At 44.8% G+C, this 13,130-nt stretch overlaps 1 protein-coding gene across 1 annotated transcript; it reads right to left on the bottom strand.

The window, feature by feature from the left end:
* Positions 1 to 256: 256 nt before the first annotated feature.
* Positions 257 to 12,629, bottom strand: LOC141627197 (acetate--CoA ligase CCL3-like). The gene is made up of 2 exons (XM_074440603.1): positions 12,338 to 12,629; positions 257 to 2,007 (listed from the first exon to the last, which is right to left on the bottom strand). The coding sequence occupies exons 1-2, from the start codon at positions 12,542 to 12,544 to the stop codon at positions 520 to 522; spliced, it is 1,695 nt and encodes a 564-aa protein (XP_074296704.1). The 5' UTR covers positions 12,545 to 12,629; the 3' UTR covers positions 257 to 519.
* Positions 12,630 to 13,130: the final 501 nt, after the last annotated feature.

Here is a 13,130-nt window from a genome sequence, read left to right as displayed (position 1 = left end):
CTATACGCTTTCAAAATGTGTGTATATATCCTCAACTTTCTACTGTCTATGTGCCTCAAAAATTTGAGCCATGAAGAATCCGACATTTGGGTATTTATCGCTGCCCTGTACTCATATGTCACAAGTCGCAAGTCGCAACCTAGTCAAGTAACATGGCATAAAAATGTAACCGGAGACTGATGATAATCAATGTGCTACATAGCCTGCGTTAGTCGCAACCTAGTCCAAGTATCGCGACATAATAATTCTTAACTGAAAATTCCAAACTTCAATTCTCATTATAATGATCAACCTCATTTCACATACAAACCAAGCCAACATTTCCAATGTGTGCTATAGTTTTAGTACAAGATTACAACTACAGCCCATTTTCTCTCTTTTTCTTTCTTTGATTTGGATCAATGCATGAATGATACAACAGTACAAGTACAACTCTGATTATAACTTTATTCCAATATAATAAATGTTGAAAGGAAATCAATACCCGGAAAATAATTGCAAAACAAGTCGAACTTCTGCTTACAAACGACTGTACTTCACAGGTCCCATCTCTTTTGCTTTCGACCTCAGTATATGTTTCTGTATCTTCCCAGTAGCTGTCTTCGGCAAGGCCTCAAAGAACACAGATTTTGGGACCCAATAAGCCGGCATCTTGGCCCGACAAAACTTCATGATGTCTTCGGCTAAACGCTGCTTATCGGACTGATCCACGTCTGGCTTCAATGTGACAAAAGCACAAGGAGACTCTCCCCACCTCTCATCCGGCCTTGCTACGACTGATGCCTCTAGTACAGCTGGGTGCATGTATAGACTGTTTTCCACCTCTACACTACTTATATTTTCACCACCCGATATAATAATGTCCTTGGATCGGTCCTTGATTTCTATGTAGTTGTCGGGATGTTTCACAGCCAAGTCCCCGGAATGAAACCAACCATTTGCAAAAGCCTCCTTGTTAGCTTTCGGGTTTTTTAAGTAGCCCTTCATTACTATATTTCCTCGGAATACGATTTCCCCAACTGTCTTACCATCAGCGGGTACTGGTTTCATGTCTTCTGGGTTGACAACATCTACTCCTTCCAAACCAATGTACCTGACCCCTTGTCTGGCATTCAAGCGAGCTTGTTCTACCGGGGGAAGAGAGTCCCATTCAGGCTTCCAAGCGCAGATTGTTGAAGGTCCATATGTTTCAGAAAGCCCGTAAGTATGTGCAACACAAAAGCCACGTCGGGACATCTCAAAGAGCACGTGAGGAGGAGGTGCCGCCCCAGCAGTCATGGCATGCACAACGCGTGGAAGAGGAAGGATTGTGTCCTCTTTTTGCGCATTAACTATGGCATTGAGCACCACTGGAGCTGCACAGAAATGAGTGACACCGTCATTGGCTATGGCTTTGTAGACATTCTTGGCTGTCACCTGTCTAAGACATATGCTAGTCCCACAAAGAGCAGCCAGTGTCCAAGTGAAGCACCATCCGTTACAATGGAACATCGGTAGCGTCCAAAGGTACACAGGCCCTTCAATCATTTGCCAGATCACAACATTACTCATAGCCATAAGATAAGCTCCGCGATGATGTAACACGACACCCTTAGGACTTGCTGTTGTGCCAGAAGTGTAACCCAGAGTGATGCTCTGCCACTCATCCTTTGGTGGCTTCCAATCATAGTCCGGGTCACCTGTCTCCAGGAACTTTTCATAATCGATGGCACCTTTGCTTAAAGCATATTGCAGTCCTTTAGGATCACAAGCTTCATCGGGTATGACAATTAAAATTGGTTGCTTAAAATTGCCTTTGCTCTTCTCAGCCAGAATTTTTAAAGCTTCCTCGGCCAAGGTGAAGAATTCTTGGTCCACCATTATGACTATGGATTGAGAATGGCCAAGGAGGAAGGCAATAGTTTCTGCATTGAGACGGATATTGACTGTGTTTAATACAGCTCCCGACATTGGAACTCCAAAATGGGCCTCATAGATGGCAGGGACATTTGGAGCAATAATTGATACCTGTTGTAGTTGTTCCAAATTTCACAATAATTTAGCATGATTGAAACTCAAGCACAAAGAAGCAGATCGATTCTAGGGAAAACAAGGACCGATGCAGTTTCATGTTTCATAGTACGTCTCTGATTGCTCAAAAACCTTCCCACGCGTACATATTAGCACATAAGTCTACTATACCGTTATGTCCATAACACTCAAGTTGAACTGTCGCAACTAACATAAGACACCAATTTACTTAAAAGATGAAAAAATCTAACAAACCATCTTGATGAGAAAAAAAGGCAAAAGTAGGCGATGTTCATTTGGACTCAAACTATTTGAACTAAACCGAACTTGTAGGATCTAATAAATTAAACCAAACTGAACCGAAGTGAAGAGTAACAATTAAATGACATGAAGTGGACTGAAATTATAGGACTTGAATATGAACTGAACTCAAATAATGCTCAAAAGAACCGGGCTTAAATGTTGGATAGGAAATCAATGATCAAAATACTCATTGATCACCAAACTTAAATTCTACCTATTCCTATTACCTAATAATCTAATATCTATCACTAGAGGTTTAGGTGTCGTGATATTTTGGATGCATCTTCCTGTTTTGGTAAATTTCTAACAATTTAGGGTTAAAACGGTCTTAGCGTTAGGTCCGTATTATGATTTGATTGTTTGTTGTATGTTAATTTGAATGTGCGATGTAAATAAAGAACACGAGCAATTTTGGTGACGCGGAAAACCCAATTTGGGAAACAACCGCGGGAGGAGACGGAATCCCACCAATATTTTCACTATAATTCGAGAGGAAATACAGTTCGTGCGTTTGCTATGAATGCTAGGGTATATTTCTTGTATTTTCTGATGATCCTTCTTCTCTGCGCTGAGGCTCTTTATATAGGGGAGCTCGGTGAGCTAGGGTTTCTTGCTTTTCCTCCAAGTTATTCCTAATTTGACACCGAATAGGACTTTCCTTCCTTGGATATGGTAAGTGATAGGACTCTCTCATGCTTTTTCCATGCGGATCAAAGCCCACGTCCCGCGCTGCTTGCTAATGCTGTCACCCTGGCTCCCTGATATCCTGCATCCCACAATGCTTCCAGACTTGCTGCCCCAGGTCAGCCCATATCCAGATTTCGGGCCTAACAGTTTGCCCCCAATTTTCCGCGAAAGTGCAACGACCCTAATTATTTGAGCGGGAAATTTCAATGTATCGTTGAGTGACTTCTCGCATACTCCATTTCAATTCACATTTTTCAAAACCCCAACTACCCTCTCCTAGTTAATCTCACCCGTCCCCTTCTTTCTCTTTCATTATCATTTCATTTTCTCAAAATCTTCAATTTTCCGTCTCCCCAAACCCTTCTTTTTCAACGTTCTTTCACTGTCAGCGCCGCCTCCTCCCGCCTCTTCAGGTACTCTTGCTTATCTCTCCTTGTTTATCATGGCGAAAACCCGTTTCACATCATCCTCCTCCACCACCATCGACCTTGTCGAAAACGATGACTTCCCTTCACAAGGAGTCCTCAAAACCGCATTCTGGCGACTCCCACCTAACCCAAGAGGATATCCCTAGGATTAAAGCCCTGCTTGGATTGGGTGATGACGTGGTGATCTATATCCCAAAACCCGGTCAGAAGGCAGATGCTTTCCGCGAGGGGTGGATCTGCTTGTACACCTACCCCTTCGCCCTTGGCCTTAGATTCCCTTTTCCCTTGATGATTCAATAGTTCATCCGCTTGAACTCCCTTCCCATGGTCCAAATTGCCCCATATGCATGGAGAATCCTCTTGCCCACTGTTGCTCTGAACAACAGTCTGGGCGCCGAAATTGGATTGCCAGATCTGGCCCATAGGTTTGAGTGTCGGTCATTGGGGCATGGCCAATACACTTTCGTTTGTGGAGAAGACGAAAAATTTTCTTGATCAGCTGCGAAGGGCAAGGATGACGGGTGGTATGAAGACTTCTTCTACGTCAAGCTTGAATCACTTCCCATCCATGCTGATTACTTGTTTGAGCACTGGATTTTCGCCAAGAGTAAGCATAATTGCATGCCTATTTTCGATTGCTCTTGTCACTCACCGTTCTTACTCTTTGATCTGATGCAGAACTCAAGAACCCTGAGAGATCTGGCGACGAAGCAATCTCTGTTGCTAAGCTTTTCTCCATCCCTGAAGACCGTAGACTGTTTCCCCTTCGCTCTCTCTGGGTTTAGGCGATTATTCTGCCATCAAGAAACCATGTCATCTGGTAAACATCCTCTCTTAATCTCCATAAGCTTCCTTACTCACTGGCTCTCCATTCTGATTTCTTGCGTCCTGGTGCCTCTGCAGGAAGTGCTAGACCCTCTGCCTCTGAGATCCTGATGCGCCATTCCAGGAAAAGAACTGCTGACTCCTTTTCCTCCCCTGCTTCCTCAAGAAGGAGATCCACCTCAAGGCCTGCTCCAGAACCTATCGAAGTGACCCCAATATCGCGTGCGCCTGGGTCCCCTGTCCATGCAGATGAGCTGCTGCTGCAACTCCTGAGGCTGGTCAGGTACCTGCAACAGAGAGGCGGGTGGAGCACGGGGAGCAGAGCAATGGTCAGGATGCAGTTGTCGAGAGGATTGACCTCTCTTAAATTTTAAGTTATCTGGGGACTTGGCCCTGCGTGGCGCAAGTTTGTAAAAAATTCTTTTTCGTTTTTTTTTATTTTGGCTTGTTTTGCGCCTGCTGGTACGCAGGCTTTAAACTCTGATGGCGTATGCTAAAGGTAGCAGATGCCTTAACTTAAAGTAGTCCTGGGCCGGCCCTCCTTTTGTTATACTTGCGTTTCTTGCCATTGATTTCTGGAGCTGTGATTCCACATAGGAATACCGAGGTGACGACTCTGGGTTCACGCCCTTACCCCAGTGACAGGTTTACGATAACATATTTTACCCATGACGTAAAATATCTTATCACTAGGATTAGCTGATTAGAGCATACCTTCATTGACTGTTTCTGACTAACAAGGAATGTTGCGTTCCTTGTGGTTCCAAATGTTTGAAGCCTGGACTACTTGGTTTAAAAATGACTCTATTTGATTTTAAAAGAAAAACAAAGGAAAAAAGTTTCCTGAAACACACCAATACCTAAGGCATATACTAACCCCCCCCCCCCCCCTTTTTTTCTTTTTATTTTTTTGCTTCACGGACTTTCAAAAGGTCCTTTGTACACTAAAGTTTTGGCACTTTGTTAGACAAAGTACCGTTTCAAGTGACGAATGTTCCAGGGTTTATCCAGGATCTGACCGTGCATGGTCATCAACCTGTATGCCCCATTCTTGACAATGCTTTCGACCTGATATGGGCCATATGGCCCTTCCCATTTGTAGGCAAACTTGCCTGCTTTGTGGTTCTTGGTATTTTCGAATACCCTTCTGAGTACGAGGTCTCCCACTTCAAGGGTCCTGATCTTGATGTTTTTGTTATATATCCTTGCTACAGATTGTTTGTACGACGCCATAAGTATATAGGCACTTTCTCGCAGCTCATCAATTGTGTCCAGGCTCCGAGCCATTTCAACCTTGTTACGCTTTCTGCCGTCGGGCAACCGTAGCACTGTGCGTGGGCACCGAACTTCGAGGTATCACGCCTCTGCTCCGTATCTGACGCTAAATGGAGTTTGGCTGTTGCCATTTTCGGTGTTGTTACGTCACTCGACAGTACTAATGGTAGTTCATCCGCCCATTTTCCCCCACTCTTCCGTAGTTTTACGAGGTTCTCCACAATGATTTTGTTCTTTGGACTCGGCTTGGCGTTGGTTTGCGGATATCCTGGGGCCGACTTTCTCGGTGTTATGTTCCATCGTGCACGAAGCCCTCGATGTTATCTCGATATGAATCGGATCCATTGTCGCGTATGATTTCGGATGGTATCGAAATCGCTTATGATGTTGCGCTTGATGAAAGAGATCACTGCCGTTCTTTTACCTCTGTCATTGCCTTCTCGCTTCAATCCACTTTGAGAAGTAATCGGTCATAACTAGCATATACACTCTGTTTTCCGGAGCCCTGGGCGCTTTTCCACTATGTCCATGCCCCACATCATGAATGGCCATGGAGAGACAATCGGATGCATTGGTTCGATGGTCGGTGGATTCTTTGGAGCCGCCTTTTGACATGACTCACATCGTTTGGCATGATTTACGGCATCTGCGCGCATGGTGGGCCAGAAATACCCCTGTCTCAAGATTTTGTTTGACAGACTTCGTCCTCCAGCATGGTTCCCGTATTCTCCGCCGTGTACTGTTTCTGCTTCCTCTTTGCTCAAGCACCTGAGGCATGGTCCTGCCAATGACTTGCTGAAGAGAATGTTATCAATCATGATATACTTGGAAGCTTTTATCCTGAAACTTTGTGCTTCCTTTCTGTCTTCAGGGAGTGTCCCATCCCTTAGCCAATTTAGGTATGGAACCCTCCAATCTGCATCCTGCTGTCCTAGTGTGGAAACCAGCGTCCTGGCTCCCTGTGTACACTGCATGTGTACATCCTCTTTCACCGGATTATGATCTGGCTCCTTCTGGATGGCTGGGGTCAACACATGGGTGATAGGTATGTTTGATAGTTCTATGGGCTAGAAGGTGGCCCCCAACGTTGCCAAGGCGTCTGCCTCCACGTTCTGATCTCGCGGCACCTGAGTTATCTTGAATGTTCTAAACTTTGACTTTTGCTCCGTGGCTACCTTTAAGTAGGCTATCATCTTTGAATCTCGTGCCACATATTCGTTTTTTACATGATTTACCACAAGTAAGGAGTCACTATACACCCTCAGGTTCCTCATCTTAAGCCCCGACGCCATCTGCATCCCGAGTATAAGGGCTTCATACTCGGCTTCATTGTTAGTTGCTTTGAATTCACACCTAACAACTTGTACTATCATATCACTTTTAGGTGATCGAAGGACCAAACCTACGCCAACTCCCCTTGCATTTGAGGCTCCGTCAATGTATAGGGTCCATATCTCACTATCCTGACTCTCTGTTATCGTCAGCATTCCTTCTTCTGCCTCCCCACGGGTAGCAGGGCAGAAGTCAGAGACGAAATCTGCTAGGGCTTGGGATTTTATCGTCGTTCTCGGTTCGAATTGCAAGTCATAGCCACTAAGATGCACTGACCATTTAGTCATTCTGCCCGAAAGTTCAGGCTTCCTCATAATAGTCTTTAGCGGGTAGTTGGTTATTACATGGATGGTGTGAGATTCAAAGTACCGCCGCAATTTATAGGAAGCGGTAACCAAAGCCAATGCTAGTTTCTCGAAGGAAGTGTACCTGGTCTCTGCAGGAAGCAGAGACTTGCTAATGTAATACACGGGATGCTGCACTCCTTCTTGTTCTTTGACCAAGACCGCACTTACAGCTGCTTCCGTGACTGACAGGTACAGGAATAGTGGCTCCTCTTGCTCCGGTTTTGCGAGTACGGTGGCGTGCTTAGATAGCTTTTGAGTTCTGCGAATGCTTTTTCATGTTTCTCGTTCCATTCGAATTTGTGACTTTTCCTCAATATATCATAGAACAACTTGCACCTATCTGAAGCCCTTGATATGAACCTGTTTAGTGCCGCCACCTTCCCTGCCAGCCTTTGCACATCTTTTGGTTTCTACGGTGATTCCAGCTGGAGTATTGCTTTTATCTGTTCCTTGTTTGCTTCAATTCCTCTCTGGGTCACCATATACCCTAAGAATTTTCCCGAGGATACTCCAAACGAACACTTCGACGGATTGAGTTTCATTTTAAACTCCCTTAATGTCTGGAAGGTGTCTGCCAAGTGCATTTCTGCTTTTTTGGACTTCACCACCATGTCGTCTATGTATACTTCTATGGTCTTTCCTATTTTCTGCTTGAACATCTTATTTACCAACCGTTGGTAAGTGGACCCAGCGTTCTTCAGGCCAAAGGGCATGACCTTGTAACAATATACGCCTCTTTCTGACATAAATGCCGTTTTCTCTTGATCTTGTGGATGCATCTTAATCTGATTGTAACCGCTCCAGGCGTCGAGGAAGGTGAGTACCTCGTGTCCCGCAGTAGCGTCCACCATTGCATCGATATGTGGCAATGGAAAGGGGTCCTTGGGACAAGCTTTGTTTAAATCTGTGAAGTCTACACACACCCTCCATTTGCCGTTCTTCTTGGGCACAACTACCACATTAGAAAGCCATTCAGGGTAGCTGACTTCTCTAATTTTACCCGCTGCCAAGAGACTGTCTACTTCTTTGTTAATGACTTCGTTTCGTTCTCGCTCGCGAATTTTCTTCTCTTCTCGCTGTCTTGGGTGCGGCACTGGTTCACACTTAGCTTATGCGAAATAACGGATGGGTCTATACCTACCATATCGTTGTGGGACCAAGCGACGATCCATGTTGGTTTTCAGAAATTGAGTCAGTTGGCTGACGACTCTTCACCGCAAGTTGCCCCAATCAATCTTGTCCTATCTCGGGTGCTCCTCGTCCGTGTGTACTGATCCAGTTCCTCCGAGGAGGCTACTTATATTCTTTTGAGGTGCCCCTGGCCCCGTAATTGCTATGAGGAGAGCTTAGTCGTAGCTTTGAGGGCTTGAGCGTAACGGTTTACGGATTCCTCTCGATCCCCTTTACCGTGACCGTACCCCCGTGGTGTTGGGAACTTGAGACACGATGATATGTTGAGGGCACCGCCTTCATCCGATGCGACCATGGTCTTCCTAGTATCACGTTGTAGGTGGTTGGACCCTCAATGACTAGGTATCTCACTAGTTTATTAACTCCTTCAATATATGTTGGGATGGTTATCTCACCTACCGAATGCGCGCTCACCGCCGAATCCCACCAGGGCACGATTTCTTTATCGGGTTCTCTTTGTCAAAACTCATGGTTTTGAGGGTTTCAAGCATGATGAGGTTCACAGAACTCCCTGTATCCACTAATGCTTTTCGTACGGTGCAATTGCCAATGGACAACGTTATAGTTAGGGCATCGTCGTGTTGCTCTGCGCCACTTTCTACGTCGGTTTCGTCGAAGGTTACCGGGGTAAATTGCTCGCTTACTCGTATGAAGTTTGTGGATGATCCCCTTTGCTTCCCGGTGGCTTTCCTCTTAGCGGCGAGTATGTTAAACCCGACACTCGGATCCGCCTTGTTATCACGTTAATAATCTTTGTGCATACGGGTGGAGCGAAAGGAAGCACCCGATTTCTTTGCTTCTCTCTATCCCGCTTGCCCCCACGTGATAACAAACCTGGTCCAAGTTTCCCTTGCGTACTGAACTTTACCTCCTTTCGCAACATGTAGCAATCTTCGTCCCGTGACCTATGTCCTGATGCCATTCGCACCTCTTGCTGCTGTCTCTGTCGTCGTTGGGTCGATCCTGAGCAGGAGGCTTTGGCCACCTCACCTGATCACCTAGGCTTCTGAGTGCTTTTAGCAACCCGTCCATTCCCGTGTTGAATCCGTATTCAGATAGCTTAGGAGGATCTTTGAGAGTCGTCTATTCTTTGGGTTTTTTCGCTATTCCGCGATATTGGGTCCATTGTATGGCTTAGCTCGTTCGTCTTTCTTCTCTGTTGTGAATTTCCTGCTCGGTTTGTCGAATTTTGCTACTCCCTTTCTAGCCTGTATGTCTTCTTCCAACCTTAATGCCGTTGTAGCTCTCTACTGGACTTCTTCGAATCTCTCACAAGGGTACATCGTTAATTCTTTTAGAGGTTTGATTCCTTGTCCAAGCCCTGCCTGAAGGCGTTGATGGCCGTGGACATATCGCAGCCTCGTATTGAGACTTTCTCTACATTGAACCTGGTGACGTAATCTTTGATTGATTCACCTATTTCCTGAACGATCCTATCTGATCACTTGGGCGCTTTGGTGTTCTTCGACCGGGAGAACTGCTGATTGAATGTGTTGACCAGATCGGCGAATGAAGATATGGTCCTGTTAGGCAAGCCGACGAACCATTGTAGTGCTGCTCCGGTTAGGGTCGAACCAAATCCTTTACACATACATGCCTCTTTTGAGGCTCTTGTGGCGGTGGTAACCATCATTTTCTGCTTGAATTGGCTAATGTGATCGCAGGGGTCTGTGGTTCCATCGAAGAGGGTCATTGTTGGGACGCTAAATCCTTTTGGTAAGGCCACTGTAACTATATCGTCAGTAAACGGCGAGTCAGCGTAGCTTTATGGTGTGGCCATTTCTATAGGCCGCGGCATTCCTGGGACCCTCCGGAGGAGGCTTCGTAGTTCCTGGTATTGCTGTTCTATGTATGTCTCTCTCCCGGCAGGTCGCAGGTGCTCTTGTGACTGATGTTCGACTCCTCGTATGAAGTTCTGTTGTCCCAAGATTCTTTGGTTGGCGCATCTGCGATCTTTCTTTGCGCAGCCGGCCGCTTTCCCACGTATACTCAGCTTGATTTGTAACCGGGGCCCTAATCATTGGGACTGCAGCTGCTGCTCCGCTCTGCTGGTGTCTTCCTGCATCTGACGTGGGTGTTGGCTCCTGGTGGGTTGGTTCCTCATCTGGTGTTAATGCTCCCAACCTTGTTGGGACCAGGCCTCCTCTTGGCTGTGGTGTTGCATCCATGTCCAGCCTAAGTGCTACTTCGCGTGGCAACACCCGCGTCTGCCTCCGATCCCCACTTTCTCCTGGTAACCTCCTGGACCTGTCTTCTGCATCCAAGGGGCCGATTTAGCGGCATGGCTCCTTAACTCGTTGATCTGTGCTCGGAGGAGATTGTTGTCCTCTTCCATCTGGGACCTCATGCTTCTATTCTCGTTTTGCATAGTCCGGATTGTCCTTGCTAATGTGTCCAATCCGCTTATCATGATGCTCGTGGGACTCTGAGGAGCCTGAGCCTGCTGCCTAGATTGTGCTCCTCTCTCAGGCCGTGGGACTCCCTGCCGTCCTTGGACGACTCCTGGATCTCTGGTCTGGACTCTCTCCGAAGATGGGCTTCTTTCTACACAGGGAACTTTGACTTTGCTTGATCGTCGGAATCTGGGCGACTTGTGGTTTGAACCGAGGGTTGTGCGTCTTTGTTTCTTAGGGAGATGGTACCAATGTTCTTCTTTAGGGGGGCGGTACCCGCGTTGCCGAGGCACCGCTGGTGCTACCTGGGTTAGTTTCTTGGTGTCCGGACATGTTGTGCTTGTTGTGTGGACTGACTAACGAAGACGACCACTATGCCCCACGGTGGGCGCCAAACTGTTTTGGTAAATTTCTACCAATTTAGGGTTAAAGCGGTCTTAGCGTTAGGTCCGTATTATGATTTGATTGTTTGTTGTATGTTAATTTGAATGTGCGATGTAAATAAAGAACACGAGCAATTTTGGTGACGCGGAAAACCCAATTTGGAAACAACCGCGGGGGGAGACGGAATTCCACCAATATTTCACTATAATTCGGGAGGAAATACAGTTCGTGCGTTTGCTATGAATGCTAGGGTATATTTCTTGTATTTTCTGATGATCCTTCTTCTCTTCGCTGAGGCTCTTTATATAGGGGAGCTCGGTGAGTTAGGGTTTCTTGCTTTTCCTCCAAGTTATTCCTAATTTGACACCGAATAGGACTTTCCTTCCTTGGATATGGTAAGTGATAGGACTCTCTCATGCTTCTTCCATGCGGATCAAAGCCCACGTCCCGCGCTGCTTGCTAATGCTGTCACCCTGGCTCCCTGATATCCTGCGTCCCACAATGCTTCCAGACTTGCTGCCCCAAGTCAGCCCATATCCAGATTTCGGGCCTAACACTTCCCTTCGTATTTCGAGTATTTCCTCCCTTTCCTTTTAAATCCCTTTATCAAAATAAGTTTATCATAAAAATGATTCAAATAAGTCTTTGATCCTAAAATGATTTGGGTTGACTAACTATTAACGAATGGTTACCTTAGCTTCGATTTATGATAAAGTCATCACATTAAAGTCAAACCATGTGAAAAACCTTAGTTCTCATAGCCTCATAGGAATGATGAGTGGTACAAAACAAAACAAACAAAACGAAACTGAAACTAGCAGATATGGAAGATATGAACGATAGAAAATAATCGTATATAATATAAATAGCAATAAATAATAATGTCATAATCGACCATGAAAATGCGCAATCGGATCATTAGTAGACTAGTACGACCAAAATAGAATTCTACGGAGTACTTGCTCAGTTGAGTCAGTTCCATTGAATTGTACCCTTAGGTGCCTTATCGACCTAGTCATTTGGTAAAGTAAGCAATTGGACGAGACAGAGAGTTCACACATTTTTTAAAAAGAAGTGTACAATTCAATGGAATAGAACAGCAAGTACCTAAAAAAAAAAAAAAAAAAAAAAAAAAAAAAAAAAAAAGAGAAAGAGGAATTACGGTAGAGGCAAGGCCGATGGAACGGCGAGAGAGGGCGGATGCCAGACGGCGACAACGTTGATAAGTCTGAAGCCACGTATAACTCAGTGAACCGTGGACAACGGAAAGTCTGTTAGGGTGGACGGTAGCAGCTCTATCAAGGAACCATAGTGGTGTTAGTGAAGTGTAGTTTGCATCGTTCTTAGGTAGATCATCTATGTCTTCCATTAGCTCTCTCTCTCTCTCGCTCTCGCAGTAAAGTAATAGAATTAATGAGAGGATTAGGAGTTAATGGAGCGAGAGAGGGAGGAAGTCAATTTTAGACACTTTTATGAAGATGCTATGATCGAGTGGTGTTTATATAGTACGGAGTACTACATACTTGTTCCCTAGTGGCGGCCCTCATTATCATTTTTTAAACATCTCCCTTTTTTGTATATTTCCTCCTTTTGTTTATATTTCAAATTCATGATCCCATCGTAAAAGCTAGATTAACTACTACTTGATCAAAATTTTACTTTGGTCCGATGGATTGGTTAATATTAAATTATTAAATATCAGATTATGGAATCATAAATTCCTCAAAACTAATTAAATGTATTTTTTATCTGATAAAACATATATTTTAAGATCAAAACAATTATTTATTGATAATATCTATAAAATAATAATATTTTATATAATGTTATATATGAACTTGTTTTAACAACACAAATACATTCCCTTGTATCTTTTCATATCTATATAAATAGACATGGATTAAAGATGTTTAAAACACGGAAAAACAATCTCATCTTTTGCATCATAGAACGAC

This window comes from Silene latifolia, chromosome Y, assembly GCF_048544455.1.
Source record: "Silene latifolia isolate original U9 population chromosome Y, ASM4854445v1, whole genome shotgun sequence".
Classification (NCBI taxonomy): Eukaryota; Viridiplantae; Streptophyta; class Magnoliopsida; order Caryophyllales; family Caryophyllaceae; genus Silene; species Silene latifolia.
This window is presented reverse-complemented; position numbering and strand designations above follow the sequence as displayed.